Consider the following 15301-nt stretch of genomic DNA (forward strand, 5'->3'; position numbering starts at 1 on the left):
CGAAGATACGTATGTGCACGCAGGAGAGTGTTCCAGGACGCTCTTTCCCCGGGACTCAGAGTTCTGCAAATCCCTCACATCAAAACTCCTAAACAGGCCTTCTTTTCTGAAGCTCAAGGTCGCAACGCCATATTAAGGCTGATACGCCTTGTGAGCTTCCCTTAGGGTGCGTGATCGACCGCGTTGGTGATGCAAGTAACCAAGTTCCCTTGCTCTCGGATTTCTGAACACCCATGGAATGTATCAAGATTTTCATACTCGTCTGGTCTCGATCGTCCCTTTCACTCCATCAGGAGAAATGCTCAAGCTGAGGGATCATCTCCTCTGCTAGAAACACCTCTGGGTGAGAGGTCGGGTGTCAGCCTCCCGCCCAGTCTCTTCGGTAGCCTCTCTGTGGTTGTGAGTATCCATCCGAGTTATCCCGAGGTTTCCACCGTAGCGACTCAACTCATCGCAGGCATTCTGCCTCACGACCTCCGAGTCAGAATCCTCCTCCCTCGCGAGGAGCGCGAATCGGCTGGATTGGGAGGGGAAGAACGAGAGATTTCCACTCGGGAGAGCGCCATCCAGGTTTGGGGGGCCCGCCTCGAATCCATCCGTCCTCTCCAGCCGGGTTTCTTCACTTCCAGGATCATAACGGACGTCGGGGGTTGGGTCGAGCGGAAGTTTGGCGGACTCACTTACGCTCTATCGCAGCTCCTTTCCGGCCGTGGGTCTTTCGGAGAGTACCTGTACCGGATCGGCAAGACGGACTCCCCCTCATGTATGCTGTGCCACAGCGGTCCCATCGACGACGTGTGCCACACCTTCGAGGTGTGCGCTGATCTTGGGCCCATCCGGGCAGAATTCAGGAGGAACTCCTCCTTCACTGGACCCGTCGAATGCGGCAGACTCGTCCGCTACACGCTTCGCGGGAGGGACGAATGGAGACACGTAGCCGTCTTTGCAGAGACAGTCATAGGTCATAGGGTACAAGGACCAATGCAGGCGAGCAGCGCTCCGAAGAGCTGCCATCTCCGCTGCCGACCAGCCTCCAGTAGCGTACGGGCCTGAGCCTCCTCTAGTCAGATCGGACCTTTCTAGCTCTTACACTATCAGAGCCTAAATCAAAGGCGGAGTCCCCTGAAGTAATGGCGACCGCGCCGGCCCCAGGTGCTCCCCCCGGAAAATCAACTCCTCTGGGGCTAAAGAAGATATGGGTTTAGTGGGTATTTACCTCCGTGTACGAGTCCCACACTGGCCGGTCCCGAGAGTGTTAACATCTCCTCGGGCCGGTGCGCGCGTAAATGCGTTGCCCCACGCTTCTATAAACAAAAAAAAACCGAGTTATCCCTCGTTCATACTGAGAGGAAGTGGGGAGTCAATGTCATTATTCATCAGCGCTTAATACCGGTGCTTCGCCACGGAAAGCGATCAGAAACTGATATTGGAAAGTCATGTTCTGTCGAAAAGCATGGTACGATGTTTCGAAGAATGGCTGTTAGGGCTTGAGACGGAAGCGTGGCGGACAAAAGCTAGAATACAGAAATCCGAGTTTGGAATCCTGGAGCGTCTCCGAAAACGTATACTCCATTTCCAGCCCACCCGGATGCTACTGCGGCTTTACATATGTAGCATGTTTCATGCACGATTATTGCCGATGAGTTGACGGAGACGGAGGTCGAAATTCGTCACCCTCAAGGACTGACGTCGTTTGACTGATTAGGATTCGCTTATACTAGTCAAGCTTTTCTCGATCGAATATCGCAGCCGAGAAGCCCGACTGCACAGCATTTGGATGCGGGTCAGTTCGCACCAAGCGGAGTGCATGCTCGCGAGTCTCCGAACTCCACATCCTGGCGGGATCACCGATTGATCGAGCCCACGGTCGGGATCGTAAGCTTCAATTGTCACAACCGCCACAACTGCAAACTTCAAAGGAGGTCACAGGTCGCACAACCGCTGGACTTAATGTATAGCTTACAGCTAGTACGGTCGGCTTTCGAACTCTGGCGCCCCTGCGGGCAGTCATAGAGCCCCCCCTCGAAGGGTTGTGAGGTTGTACGCCTAGATTCGATAACGGTCCTAATTGTGGTTGAGATACCGTTCATATATATATCATTCTCGTGCAAGAAGTACGGTAATCACTGGACCACTGGACAGAAGCGGAATATCTCTCGATGGGAGAGGGATGAGACTGATGTCAAAGATCTTTGCTGGGAGTTTCCGGCGTCTCCTCCTTCCATCTGTCTACGACCGATTTTCCGCATACATGGAGCCTGTGGGACCGGTCGTTCACACAATCGGACTCGCCAACAAGGAGCTTCGGCGTATGAAAGAGCGCTCAGTGAAATCACTGCCTGGGGGCTTGCGGCTCTCTTAGGGCAAGCTCGTGGGACATTGCGTCGGTTGTTGGTTTTCGGAGTTCGAGGAGATCTCACCGTTTCCCCGCTTCCGGTCCATTCTATCCCCGTTCCCCCGCCCTCCCATGTTCCAGCTACCCTGCATTCCTATTCTCCCATTCTCCCGCTTACCCATCTTCCTGCCTCCTGGTTTCCCGTTTCCCTGCTCTTTGGTTTCTCATTTTTCTGCTGTCCGGTTCCCCGTCCCTACTTCATATACATCTGGGAGAAGGTTATCTACATTCTATCGATCACAGCTACAACCAGTTCCATCGAGGTTCATGGTTGGGAGACACCATCGCATGATGAGGCTTCGATCAGAGAGGGGGCTCCTAATGATTCTAGGCGCGGTCGTTCAATGAGGGTGATAAGGAAGGAGAGAGTTCGAAGAGGTGGGTTTCTCATGACTTCTGGAACTTGAGGCACGCTTCGGAGCAGAGCTTCGTGCCGTTCTGATTCAATTCCCCCCAGGGGACTCCTGTCAGGGACGGGCCAGTGTTGGAGACGGGCTCCTACTGGAGATGGGCTTGTATTCGACTCAAACCCTTCCGCAGGGGGACTTCTATTGTAGACGGGCTACCATTAGAGAGAGGCTTGTACTGGAATATTAACGGTATTCATTCTGCACGTTTCCAGGGGCTCTTGCGATCATTTATCAGTAATCACCTCACATCATCGAGATTTCCGGATCCGGAATGCGGTCGCTAGTGAAAGCCACCTCGGATTCTCTCATAATGAGCACAATGAGAAAGCTTGAGCCCTTGGGATATCAACGAACCTTCAATCGGGTTTGAGATCGCACGCTCACATCTTCTCGACCTATTGATTCAGTACGGAAGGAAGGCGGACTCGACATTATAAGAGCTTATCCGGGACTACCGACGGAACATATGGACGGCGAAGGGAACTCCTTGGGCCGGATGTTCCGTCCTCGACTAAGACACAAATGATTATCGACGATCATCGGAGAATCGGTCGTTCGGGGAGGAAGGCTTCGGTCCGAAAGAGATGATCTTCGGCAGACAAGCCAGCCCGCGCGGAGATACCGAGAGATACTTCAAGGCTCCCGCCAATTATGCCGGTTGTCCCCCGGAATAGTCCAGCCAACGATGCGTCAGAAGTCAACGACGGAGAAATGAGGGAATTCGGGACATCACGGATCCTGAATTGATGCGCAGAGCGGTGAACATTCACTCAACGAAGGGCATAATAATTGTGGACACGTCAAGTTTGAATGGTGCCAGTACATTAGGAGGCTCTCAGACATTGTCTTCTCTCGACAAAGCCGGATCGAGTCTTGTAGGACGTCTTTCCATGCGACTCCTCCGTGATTCCGTGTAATCGTACCCGCCCAAAAATCAGAATCGAGAAACGACGGGAGGGAGCGCCCGCTCCCGGTCAGGTTTTCAGCAAAGATCATCAACACCATCGCCTACACTCTCCCATCGACAGGGTCCGCTTTTGTGAAATTTCACCCCGCGTTCTCCTTGCCCCTACCTCCAAGCGTCCTAAATTACGAACGCTATCTCGAGCATGCGTACGAGCATACAAAAGTACGTCATACAGAGCGTATAAGCTTACAAGCTGAGTTTCATGTCTCACCGTGCCCCTCGGCCGTCACCCGCTTGGGCAGGTCTACGCCGCCACGGGTCTACGCCACAAGCCCTACTTGTTTACATTGATGAACGCATTTTTAGCGGGGAGAATTCTGAGTTCAGCGGGGCGTGCGAGTTGACGAATCAGCGAGTTAGACTGTTCTGGCGACTTGAATGGATTTCAATGGCGGGTTGATTTAAAATTTGATTTGAATAAAAATTTTAATGGCAATATTGATACATTATCAGTAGAGCTCGGAACTTCAGGTATTATGCCTTAAAAGCCTAAATCGGCTTTTTTCGGCATTTTATTATGTAAAATGCCTGTTTCATTTTTCTCGTGCCTAGTGTGCCTTTTCGAGCTTCTGATGGGCCGAATCCCCAGGATTTCGGGGGAAACTTATTGAAAACGGTGATGAGATGAGGTCGGCGAACCTAGTTTCCAGGAGCACATCTTGCTCTCGACAAATTCCGATGCTCCGCCAGAGCGCGCAAAAAAAATTCGTCCTTGCAAAATGCTCTTATCGGATCGGCGTCGATTACTCACCGATGGGAATCCATGTTACCATTTGAAATTCTCACAACACGACACTGATGGACGCTCCGATGCGTTTGTTTCCCTGCCTATAACGCCTATTTTGCCCAGTTTCGGTGCCTTTTTCGAAGGTTTTCAGTGCCTTTCCGCCTGCCATTTCTGAGATTTTTGAGTGCCTTAACTTCCGAGCTCTAATTATCAGTAATCATGGTTTGGACAAGATTATCTAGAATCGAGATTGATTTGTAAGACTACGTGATAAATCGTACGGATGGCTTGACCGTTATTAACTTTCTCTTGATTTGAAAAATACGTCAGCTATTTACGTTAGCGATAATCTCAACGGAATTATCGCCATTCTTCCGTATTTCATCGACGTCGACGGTCGTCATTAGCTCTTCAGTTCAGCGATCTCGACGAAGTATTGCCGTATAATTTTTCAACTTCTCTGAAACTCTATCGCCATCTGTGACTGTACCGAGGAGGACCGAGGTGGACATTCCAGAATCGGCTTCGAGGCTCAGCTCAGTTGGTGGATATTTCCTAGTTTTCCTTTCATTACCTTCTTCATCTTTCCTTTTTTCCATATTTCATATATCACGAGAAGCTCATATATTCAGTTAAGCCTCTGAGCCAATTTGGCTCTCAGCCCTCTCAGCCAATTTGGTTCTGAGTTGATCGCATAAGCTAGGTCCTAAGTCAAGATAGGTTCTTAGTTGAACTCATATGATTGGGTAGAGTCGATACTTTTTCCCGATTTCGGGAACCCTTGAAGTCGTGGCTGCCGAAGAACCGCCTGCGTTCGAGCTGATTCCTAGCCTGCGTAACGGACAACAACGGGTCTGGTGCGATCGTGGGGGACGTTATCGAGTCGCCGTAGGTGAGGGTTTCTCATCCTTTTTCTTCCAAGTGAATCGCCGAGGTACGAATCGTCAGAAGCATAATATATCAGAAACGTCTGTGGTCAGGTGCACGTTGCATGATCGTCACCGTAGGACCTAATGGCACGCGCGACGCTTAGTGGAATCGAGTATTCGCCCAATAAATTAGTGAGGTGAAATAAGTCGAGCATTCCTCCCTTCAAGCCATTCCCCAGAGTAGGAGTAGTTATCACAAGGCAGCGGTGGAATACTTGAAGTTTACTTGAATTTGGACTCGGGCTCGTGTGTGTGCAGGCGGAGATCATGTGATTCAGCGAGTCAGGCGAAATATCTACAGGAAAATTCAGGATGGAGGACAAATTGGCGTCCATGTCAGTGGAATGTTTCAAGCGAGCGCTCACAAATGAAGCATCAGGAGAAAATGCGCAGGAAAATCAGGATTTCCCACCATCGGTATGGTCGAGGGATAACGTGAGAGATACAGCCGTTGCGCTGGGCGAGTTCTCAGTTGTGGCAGCAGGGTACATAGTGAGACACCGGCAGCGCCACCTACCCCAGGCTAGAGTATAAAAGGGCTGGATACTGTCCAATAAAGTATCCTTCATCCCCCACCTTCGTTATCTGGCTCTTCCAGCGCCACATTTGGTGGCAGCGGTGAACGATACGAGCCATGGAAGGAGAAGGACCTCAAGTTAATCCGCATACATTAAGTGGAGACCCTCTCGGCGCTCCCCGAAGGTCTGGCACCGGTCACCGATTTCTCCCCTCTCGACCATGAGAAACCCAAGAAATGGATCAAAAGATTGGAAATGGATGCATGCACGAACGGCTGGTCCGAACAGAGACTCCTTCGTGTAGCATACCGCGTTATGGATGATGATACCAAATCCTGGTTCGTGACGGAAGCGGGCCCTCGCTCCAACTGGGAAAAGTTCAAACAAAAGTTCTTCGCCCGCGTCCCGAAAGGAAAAAGACCGAACCCCGCAGAATACTACAATCGTGAACGACAACCGAACGAGACCTTCACTACTTTCATTCGGAAGAAACAATCACTTCTCAGAGAACTGAAGATACCGTTCGAATTCCTAGACTTCTTCGAAGAAATCCAAGAATCATGCAACTCACCAGGGATCAAAAACTTCAGTATCTCTATAGATATCGCTATATGCACGTCATAGCAGTTGGTTCGTCCGCTGTCGCAGTCCACGGCTTCGTGAGCTCGGTTGAAGCATAAGCTTATGGCGGAGACGAAATATCCATTGATGTCGCCAAATCGACAGTGGAAGACAACTTTGGCGACTCCCTGAGTCGAAAGAAATTCATTGAAATCGGAGGCAGGGAAACGGAGGGCTGGGGTTTCGGTTCCTTTTGCCCACTCTTTCATTAGCTCGCGGAAGCGATCCGATCTGCGTGCAATCAACAACGTCTGGCGCAGGTAATCCAAGAGGTCTCGATACTCGTGGTAAATGTGGGGGAACGGCCCTTCTTTTAGGTACTGGAGAATCATTTGAGGCGCATCGCCCTCGACCAGGGGTCCATGGAACGCGGACAAGTCTCGCATAGGATCTAGATATTCCTCGCGTGCCGAATAAATATGTTCCAAGACGTCAGCGGGTTGGGCCAGCTCCCCATTCTGCACGTTGACCTCATCTTTCTCTTTATCGTGAGCCTCTACACCGTTCGTGACCAGTCTCCGCTCATCGCTGAACCAGTCAGCTCGACACTCCTCTCCTTTTACCGTGCGGTTGCTGAAGCAAAATCCTGGGACGTATCGGTATGTCATAACGAGAGAGGCCTCTGGGACTCGTAAGTTGCGATTTGAGAGGTGGGTATAAATAATTCGTCTTCATTGAGTTGAGCCGTTCCGATGAAGGGGCCGATGTAATCTTTACGGGTCTCTTACCTTCTCACGCTTTCGCCCATGAACACAGCGACTGTAAACCTCATGTGTTTCACTAAGTCCAATGAGAGCATGATTCACCTGGGCTCCCAGCCCACAAACTGACGTTTTTCTGCCTCCAAGAGTCTCTCCATCGAATTGAGGTTCACACGCTTGCTCTCGGAGCTTATCTGCCTTTCCAGTCCGACGAAATTCACCGTTTCTTCAACATAAGACAATCCTGCTTGCTCGAACTTTTAGCAGAACCCACAGCTGATCGGAATTAAGGGTCCTGCTTCCGGCTGGGGTATAGAGCTGGAGTGCGTTTCGTAGTGCGATCCAGCAGATGCGATGATGAAGGAGTTCTGACACGTTCACCTCTAGTTTTTCCCCTTCACCATTCGTGAGCGAGTGGAAGCCCTCGATTGATGGTCTAAGGTTGGCAAAATCTGACCCATTGAACCAAGATTTCTGCACAGTATCACGGATCTTTCTTTCCCTCGGCGACCTGAAGGATTCTAAGAAGCTGTGAAAGACCTCGATACCCCTCGGTATCCGACGTTTGACCAGAATAAATCTGCGAAGAGTTACTTTTCACGGGTTTCGACATGGAATATGAGCTTTCCGAGAATCTCCTATCGCAAGGTTTTTGAGAAGCTGTTAAAGACCCCGAGACTCCTCGGCATTTCGGCATCCGACTCCTGAGCGGGATAAATAGCTATTCCTCACAGGCATTATCTACGAAGAGATTTCTACATCAACCTAGAAATTGGTTGCGCATTTTGATCGTGTCCAATACACACATGCCTCGAAATAGGTCGGTCGTTATTCCCGAGCGCCCACCGTCCAGGCAAAGCTTGAGTCACTCACTCTGACATCGGGATGCATACACTGACAATGAGATGGGTTCCAAACTCAATTCACTCCGACAACGAGATGCACATATAAGCCACTTCGAGACCCATCGCCTGAAACTTTCTTACGGGGAAACTAAGAGCAGGCCGAAACTGAGAAGTGCCCGTCGAAGTACTCGCTATACTACACTCGCCTCGAGCACACGAATGCGCCGCAACCGCGCTCTCCTTGCAAATGAAACCACGGAATAGACGCGACATCGAATCCCGTCGCCAACGACCTCGGTGCAAACCCCATCCTTAAGTCCACGGCGAGGTCCGACACAGACTCCTACCGCATGTTTGGCGGATGTGTTGCCGAGTACTCCCCTGTCCTCGGACACAATTGGCGAAGATCTTGCTCCAACACCAGATAATCCCCGAGTTCTTCAACGATCCATAGGCACGCCGAGAATCTTAGCGCCACGATTGCCACGGACAGCAGGTATGACTGGAGGCGACTTACTTAAGCTCATGAAATTTCCTGCTCTCTCGACCTAAGAGGGACACACACTTTGGGGACTTTGTTTAGTTTCCCGAAAGTCTCGCAATTTTGAGTCAAGACGAACCTATGGTCGAAGATCCCAGTGATGCCCTCAACTTTCCTACGGAATTCTTAAACAAGTTACAACCCTCGGGTCTTCCCCCTCATGTACTCAACTTAAAAGTAGGCTGCATTGTTATGCTCCTGAGGAACTTGGACGTCAGCAATGGTCTGTGCAATGGAACCCGTCTCATTATAACAGATATTCATCCTCGAATCATAGTGTACAAGTTCGCGATGGGTCAGGCTAAAGGTTCGCCAGTCATAATACCCAGAATCGATTGCTATTACACCCACCGTACTCTACCATTTCGACTTCGACGCCGCCAGTTTCCAATTCGATTGAGTTTTTCTATGACTATAAACAAGTCGCAGGGACAGTCCTTCTCACGGATCGGCATCGACATGACCCAGCCGGTTTTCGCCCACGGGCAACTATACGTTGCATTGTCCCGAGCCCGAAATCGAAACGGTATCGCAATATCAGCCGCCGAAAGCTATACAAGAAAAATCGTGTACCACGAAGTTCTGCGATAAACGTTGATGTGATTAAACTTGATACGATCCTACGTTTCTTCGGTTTCATCTCGACATCCTGGGCTCCGCCAAGAACCCATCTCTTTGCTAGCATCCGATCATTTCTGACTATAGAGACGCTTAAATTTGTGACAGAGACGACAACTCAATTAAAATATCATAGTTTTCTCTCTTATTATTATTTTACGGAGACGGCGCTATTCGTCCATGAACGTCCATGAAGGCTGGGTCTATCGTGACGAGGTTTGGCAGTAAGATCAGATGACGGCACATCATGCATCTCGAGCACGATGGGATAAGTCGGAGAACCGACCTGTGGAACGACTCGAAGTCTTGGCTCACCCTACCTCTTACTTCATCCAGGTCTACAGCCAACGAGTACAGATTCCTCCCCCTCTTTCTTGATTTTTCGACGAGACTCAATTTGAAACGGTAATCGGGAATACGTGCATCAACATGAGCCTTGACTTTCAAGCCGGCAGATACTTCGGGGTGGGCTCTCAGGACTTCACGGATCTGAGCTGCTCCGAGTCGTAACCCATTCTTTCCCCAGAACCGTAACACAATGTGCCGGAGTTCGCAATCGAGCTTTAAATATGAGCACTTTGTACGCTGTACGCGGAATGCCAAGTATAAGCCGAATGGACGCCGTTTACGCCGATTGTACGCCGTTTACGCCGATTGTACGCCGTGTACGCCGATTGTACGCCGATTGGACGCCGGTTGTACGGCGATTTCTACGGAGCATTTCTCCGAAGATTCAGTTTTCAGTTTTCAATCGCCTCTATCCAAGGGGGGTTAATTTGTTAGGTGACATATCAGGCAAATAGGACTGATGGAATCTTCCCATCAGCATCCTGTCTATCCAGATGTAGGCTTTGCCATGCATTGGACTGAGTCGAAAATTCTGCTGGACCGCGAGACGAGGATACCAAAACCTCGCCAGGAAGATTCGTAGGGCCAAGATGAACATTGATCCGAAGATTCCAAGAAGATCGAAATTCAACTTGATGCTCACGATCCATCGAAGTCATCAACCCAGGCATCAGACTGACTGAGTCGACCTTCCCCGTGAACCCCTCGACGATGATACGGTACAGGAACTTCGTCAGGGAGATCCCTCGGGTCTAGTCAGTCCAATGCATGGACATATCGGCTCAGAGAATCTACACTTGAATCTCGATTGTCTTGGAATTTTCCAGGTGATATCCCAGTTGGCCCAGAGAATCTCTCTATCGAAGTTCCCGAACCGTATTCTCGCCGGAAGGCCAGCGAGGAGCATCGGCCTAGTCAGTCTAATGCGAGGAGAACCACTGAAATCAATCCAGAATCCAGAGAAATAATTCTCTTTTCTTTTATTCTTAGTTTGATATGGATGGATGATGATTGACCGTATGGATATGATGAATCAGGAAAAAAGAATGGAAAGAAAAGTTCGTGTTCATGAACGAGAGAATGAAAAGTTCATGTTCATGAACGAAAAAATGAATAGTTCATGTTCATGAACGAAAAAATGAAAAGTTCATGTTCATGAACGAAAAAATGAAAAGTTCATGTTCATGAACAAAAAATGAATGCGTCAGGGCCATGTTCATCAACGAAAAATCCTTAAGTTCCAAGCAGGGGTCGCGACCGGTTTCGAAAACCGTTATTAACCGGTTTTCTCGGGAAACCGGTTTTCAGAAGAATCGAGGAAACCGGTTTTAAAAAAACGTTTTTTTAGTCGACCCCCAGTTTGAAGCGAGTAGTTGAGCATCAGTTAAGGTCTCTCTCCACTCCGATAGCTCATGAGATTCTCGGGATTCTTCGTAAGTCAACAAGCGGATGATATGGATTCGTCGGGTCGCGTCGGAGTTTCCGCCTCCGGTGTTCCAGGGAGTGGCTGAGAAGCGAACGGATTATTGGAGTCAGTCAGATTCCTTACAAGCATGATCTTTCTGAATCTCTTATCATTGATTCTTTCACGGGAGTAGTGTCTGATGGTCCTTGCTCGGGAAAACGCTCGCTCCGAGGGAACACTAGTCGGTTGGACTGCATTTAGTGCAGTTACCAAAGAAACGATGACGGGATCTACGGCTGTGTCTTGATCTTGGGTGCGCCGCTCGTATTCCAGTAATAAACGCGCCGCCACGAGGCTCGCGTTCTCTGGCGGGAGCGGACAATTTCGACCGAGCTGATCGCTCGAGGACGAACCAACACTACCCGAGCGGACATCGGATCTTCTGCGAGTGGCCAGCGCCATTGCTTCAAAAGTTTCCGCTGAGCTTGTGGACTCTGGAGGAATCTCAGAGAAATCAAGTTCTTGGAATTTGGCCATTTCTCCGATGACTTCAGATCTCTCTAGAAGAGCGGCAGGACATTCACCCAGTCTTGCCAATAGATTGTCGAAGGCAGAGTTCGAGGATTTTTCCTCGAGGTATCTGCTTGCCTGAGAGGTTGTTGTCAGGGTAGGCACGTCGCACGTACAGGCTTAATCAGACGAGTCGATATCAATAAATATCAGCTTTTGTGACGATAAGCGAGGCTCATTAATATGGTGGCAGTGGTGATCGTGTAGAAACCAAGTAAAATGGAGAAAATACCCACAAACCTGGCGATGAAGGAACGATCGAAGAGTGAATGGACCCGTTTTCGACAAAAGCTCGAGATCTACATGAGAGCGGCGAAGAGAAACGCCGATGATGATGAGACGAAGACGGCTCTGCTCCTGGCGGCCGGGGGCGACTTGGTGTTAGAGGAGTACAACGCGATAGACTTCCCCGAGCCAACGGCTGCCATCGTTCGACCGGCGCACAAAGGCGCCAAAGCCACTTTTAGGTGGACAAAATTATTTTATGAGATTTTCCGATCATAAATGACTCAGAAGAGAAGGAGAAGCTTGAGAGAAAGTTTAATAGCCTATTCGCTCGATGGAATCGGCAGAAATCAGGGTATACAAGACACTGACACTGATGAATGAACGATGGTATTCTCGCGAGCACTTTCCTCGATATTAGAGGTCGCTATCACTGGAACTTTCCCCGGAAGTTCCGGATGGAAGCGGTGAATTCGGATCTCCGGGGTTGTCGCAATCCATCGGGATCTCAGGATCTTCTGAACCTGAGGGATTCTCAACTTCCTTTGGTGTATCTTCCTCAGAGACGAAGCTACATTTGAGCAAGGATTGAACTTGTCGATACTCTTTCATTTACGTTTCGGAGGTTGGCGAAAGCTTGCGACCAACGGATCCGACGAAATCATAAACATACAGAAGAGATCGTAATTCGAGTTTTCTCGCGAGCTCTTCTGGGTATGATGGAGTCGAAAACGTCGACAATCTTTGTTTCGCGATTCTTTGGACTCTTCCGTGAGCATCCCGATTGGCGTCAGATGTATAGATCTGCGCTCGGAGCATCAGAGGGAGCGGCTGATGAGCCCAGAATGACCTCACAGAATCTCGGGGGAGGTATACCGCGCCCAAAAAATAAATTAATCGATGGATATGCTGGGATTCCCTCGGACTCCCGCAATTTGAACAATGAATGAAATATTCGGCATTCGGGAACCGGGTCGAACCGGGTCTCAATTTTTTTTAAATAAATATAAGCGGACCTGAGGCTCCCTTGGCCGAGAGATTCGGGGTGGAATAATGTGGAATACAAGCTTTCCCGCCCTCGTCAATATCCACTTTTTATGGTTTCGATGCATATAAAGATTTTCCGATTCGGAGACATGAGAGAGTAGCGAATGGGTCTGAATCGCCTAGAAACTTGAAATTCGGACGGAACTTGAAGTCAGAGCATTGATACCCCTAATCGGAGTCGGTTAGAGCCATTCATTTCGCGAAAGTAGCGGATGGGAAGAGAAATTCCGTATGATACCACCGATTGGGAGATGACTTCGATCGCCGCGCATTAATCAGTGAGTGCTCAGCTGACGCTTATGCCTATGGCTACCTGAACGCCGACCACTCGCGCGTCTTCCCCGCCTGTTCCGGAGTCGATCCTCGTGTCTTTGATTTTGTCCACCTAAAAGTGGCTTTGGCGCCACTGTGCGGCGGACCACTACGAGACAGTGGTGCGAATTCTGACGGAGAGATTCTCGAAGGGAGAATCGGAGCAATCCAGCGCTTACAAGTTCAGAACCAGAGTGCAAGGAGTGAAAGAGCCCTTCGCAACGTGGCTAACAGATCTGAAGATCCTGGCCAGGGACTGCCATTTCGAGAAACAAGAGGATCGAATGATGCGAAACCAGCTGATTTACGGCATACGAAGTCCGAAGGTCCGCGAGGACTTGTTGAAAATCCAAGACTTGGACTTGCAGCAGACGGTCAACCTCCGTGCCGCAGCAGAAGCGGCAAAGAAACAAGCAGGAGAGTTCGAGAATGATAAAAACGCAAGATCCAGTGAAACTTCGACGCTCCAAAATTCGACAGCTGACGAAACGACTGAGCTGCTTGCTGAATCTTGAACTGTTTGCCTCCAGAGCTTCTAAGAGTGTCTGAAATTATTGAATCATGGTGTGCATCAGATGCTACGTCGGCTGAAGGGCTTTTGAGAATTTTTTCATCCCCTCTCCTGGCCCCAAGCGAGAGACGCCAAGCGTCTTTGTCACGGCCTGAGTACTACTCCGGCATTCACTCGCGATGAATGGGAACCCTGAGTTTCCCGGAGAGAAAACCATCCCCGAAGTAGACGGCTGCAGGGATCGGACCCATGCTGCCTCCTGCACGATACAACGTCAACGTGGCTAGCGCAAATCTGCATGTGACCCGCAGACCGCTCTCACCACTCGGCTATCCGTCGGTCGCAGAGAGCGGAGAGGCATAAGTTTCGTGATTAGTGCCCTGTTTCTCAAATGAAGATATTCCGGCTTAGAGAAGCCGGAGAGGGTTCCCTAAATTTACGTTATTCGCGGAAGAAAGTCCGCAGATGCAGATGATGGCAACAATAGCCACCGCGAATCCAAATCAAATCCGTTGAGACGTCGTTGGAGATCAGCTCACGCGCGAAAACCAATGGACTAATGGACATTCAAATTGACGCCCCTCGAAATAATGGCGGTCGGCGGTCGGCGGTCGCGCTCCGAACGAGCCAAAGAAAACTCGGGGGAGCTTATCGGTCTGAACTGCGCCGAGAAGCAGTCTCAAAACTGACGAGGTTCCAGAGAAATCGCTCGGGTGCTATCGGAATTATCGCAATCTCAAATTCCGATAAACTTCATTCGATTCGGAGGTCTTCTCATGGGCGATTTCCGCTCGTAAAAAACTAATCGACTGCATTTCAGACGAGCTATTCTGGGAATTTCTCGGAACGGGTGAGTTTGATCGGAATGCCACCCCCCACTCGTGAAAGCTGAGCTCAATTCACGAAAAACGTATATTTTGGAAAGTCTCTCCGCCTTCCCTAAGCCGAGATATAATCAGTTAAAAAACAGGGCACGAAACTCATGCAGTTCCCTGATAGCTTCTCGACGGCGCGGCGCAGCATAGAATAGACGATAGGCAGCATAGAATAGACGTCAATAGACGATATTCAACGTTGACTAGATGCATACCTGCAATATATAGTAAGCATCTAGCATCGTCGTATCTTCCCTAGAGAGCATTTTGACCGCATCTTCGACAAACTTTGGAGCCTCCACCATTTCCACGACGGTGTCTATATCGTTATTTGTGACGGGAAAGTTGCAGCCTCGCGGAGAATGAGCCCCATGAATTTGTTTCATCTTATCTTTCAGCTCAAGAAATCTCCGCATCATTGCTAAGGTGCTATTCCATCGGGTCACGCAGTCCAGGATGACCTTGCGCTGTCACTGAGCTTCATGAGCGCATCGTGCTTCGCATGACTCCTTACGAAAACAGTGCAAACCGCTCGAACTCGGCCCAGAGCCTGCCCGTAAATACCTGTCAGAGTTGATGGTACGCTGGCGCTGCTCGAACGATTCGCTCTTCCGCGATCCGGTTCCTCGGCCCGAAGGTCAGACTCTTCATCTGATTGCGAACCATCAGAGGGAACTTGGTCATTCCAGAAGTCGTTGATGTCGAGGGGCTGAGATTCGAAAGCGTCCAGAACGGC

At 49.8% G+C, this 15301-nt stretch overlaps 1 protein-coding gene across 1 annotated transcript; it reads left to right on the top strand.

Annotated features, from left to right (window-relative positions):
• Positions 1-11814: 11814 nt before the first annotated feature.
• Positions 11815-13694, top strand: LOC108865182 (uncharacterized). Its single transcript, XM_018641955.1, has 2 exons — positions 11815-12062; positions 13352-13694. Exons 1-2 carry the CDS (start codon positions 11815-11817, stop codon positions 13692-13694), a joined length of 591 nt encoding a protein of 196 aa, XP_018497471.1.
• The last annotated feature ends 1607 nt before the right edge of the window (positions 13695-15301 follow it).

This window comes from Galendromus occidentalis, unplaced genomic scaffold (assembly GCF_000255335.2).
Source record: "Galendromus occidentalis unplaced genomic scaffold, Mocc_1.1 scf7180000075405, whole genome shotgun sequence".
Taxonomy (NCBI): Eukaryota; Metazoa; Arthropoda; class Arachnida; order Mesostigmata; family Phytoseiidae; genus Galendromus; species Galendromus occidentalis.

Excerpts from the sequence above, each read along its gene's own strand:
- LOC108865182 (XM_018641955.1), top strand. The coding sequence starts at position 11,815 with ATGGAGAAAATACCCACAAACCTGGCGATGAAGGAACGATCGAAGAGT. Across the intron at positions 12,063-13,351 it reads GGCGCCAAAGCCACTTTTAG|CGCTTACAAGTTCAGAACCA; the intron begins GTGGACAAAATT and ends GGAGCAATCCAG.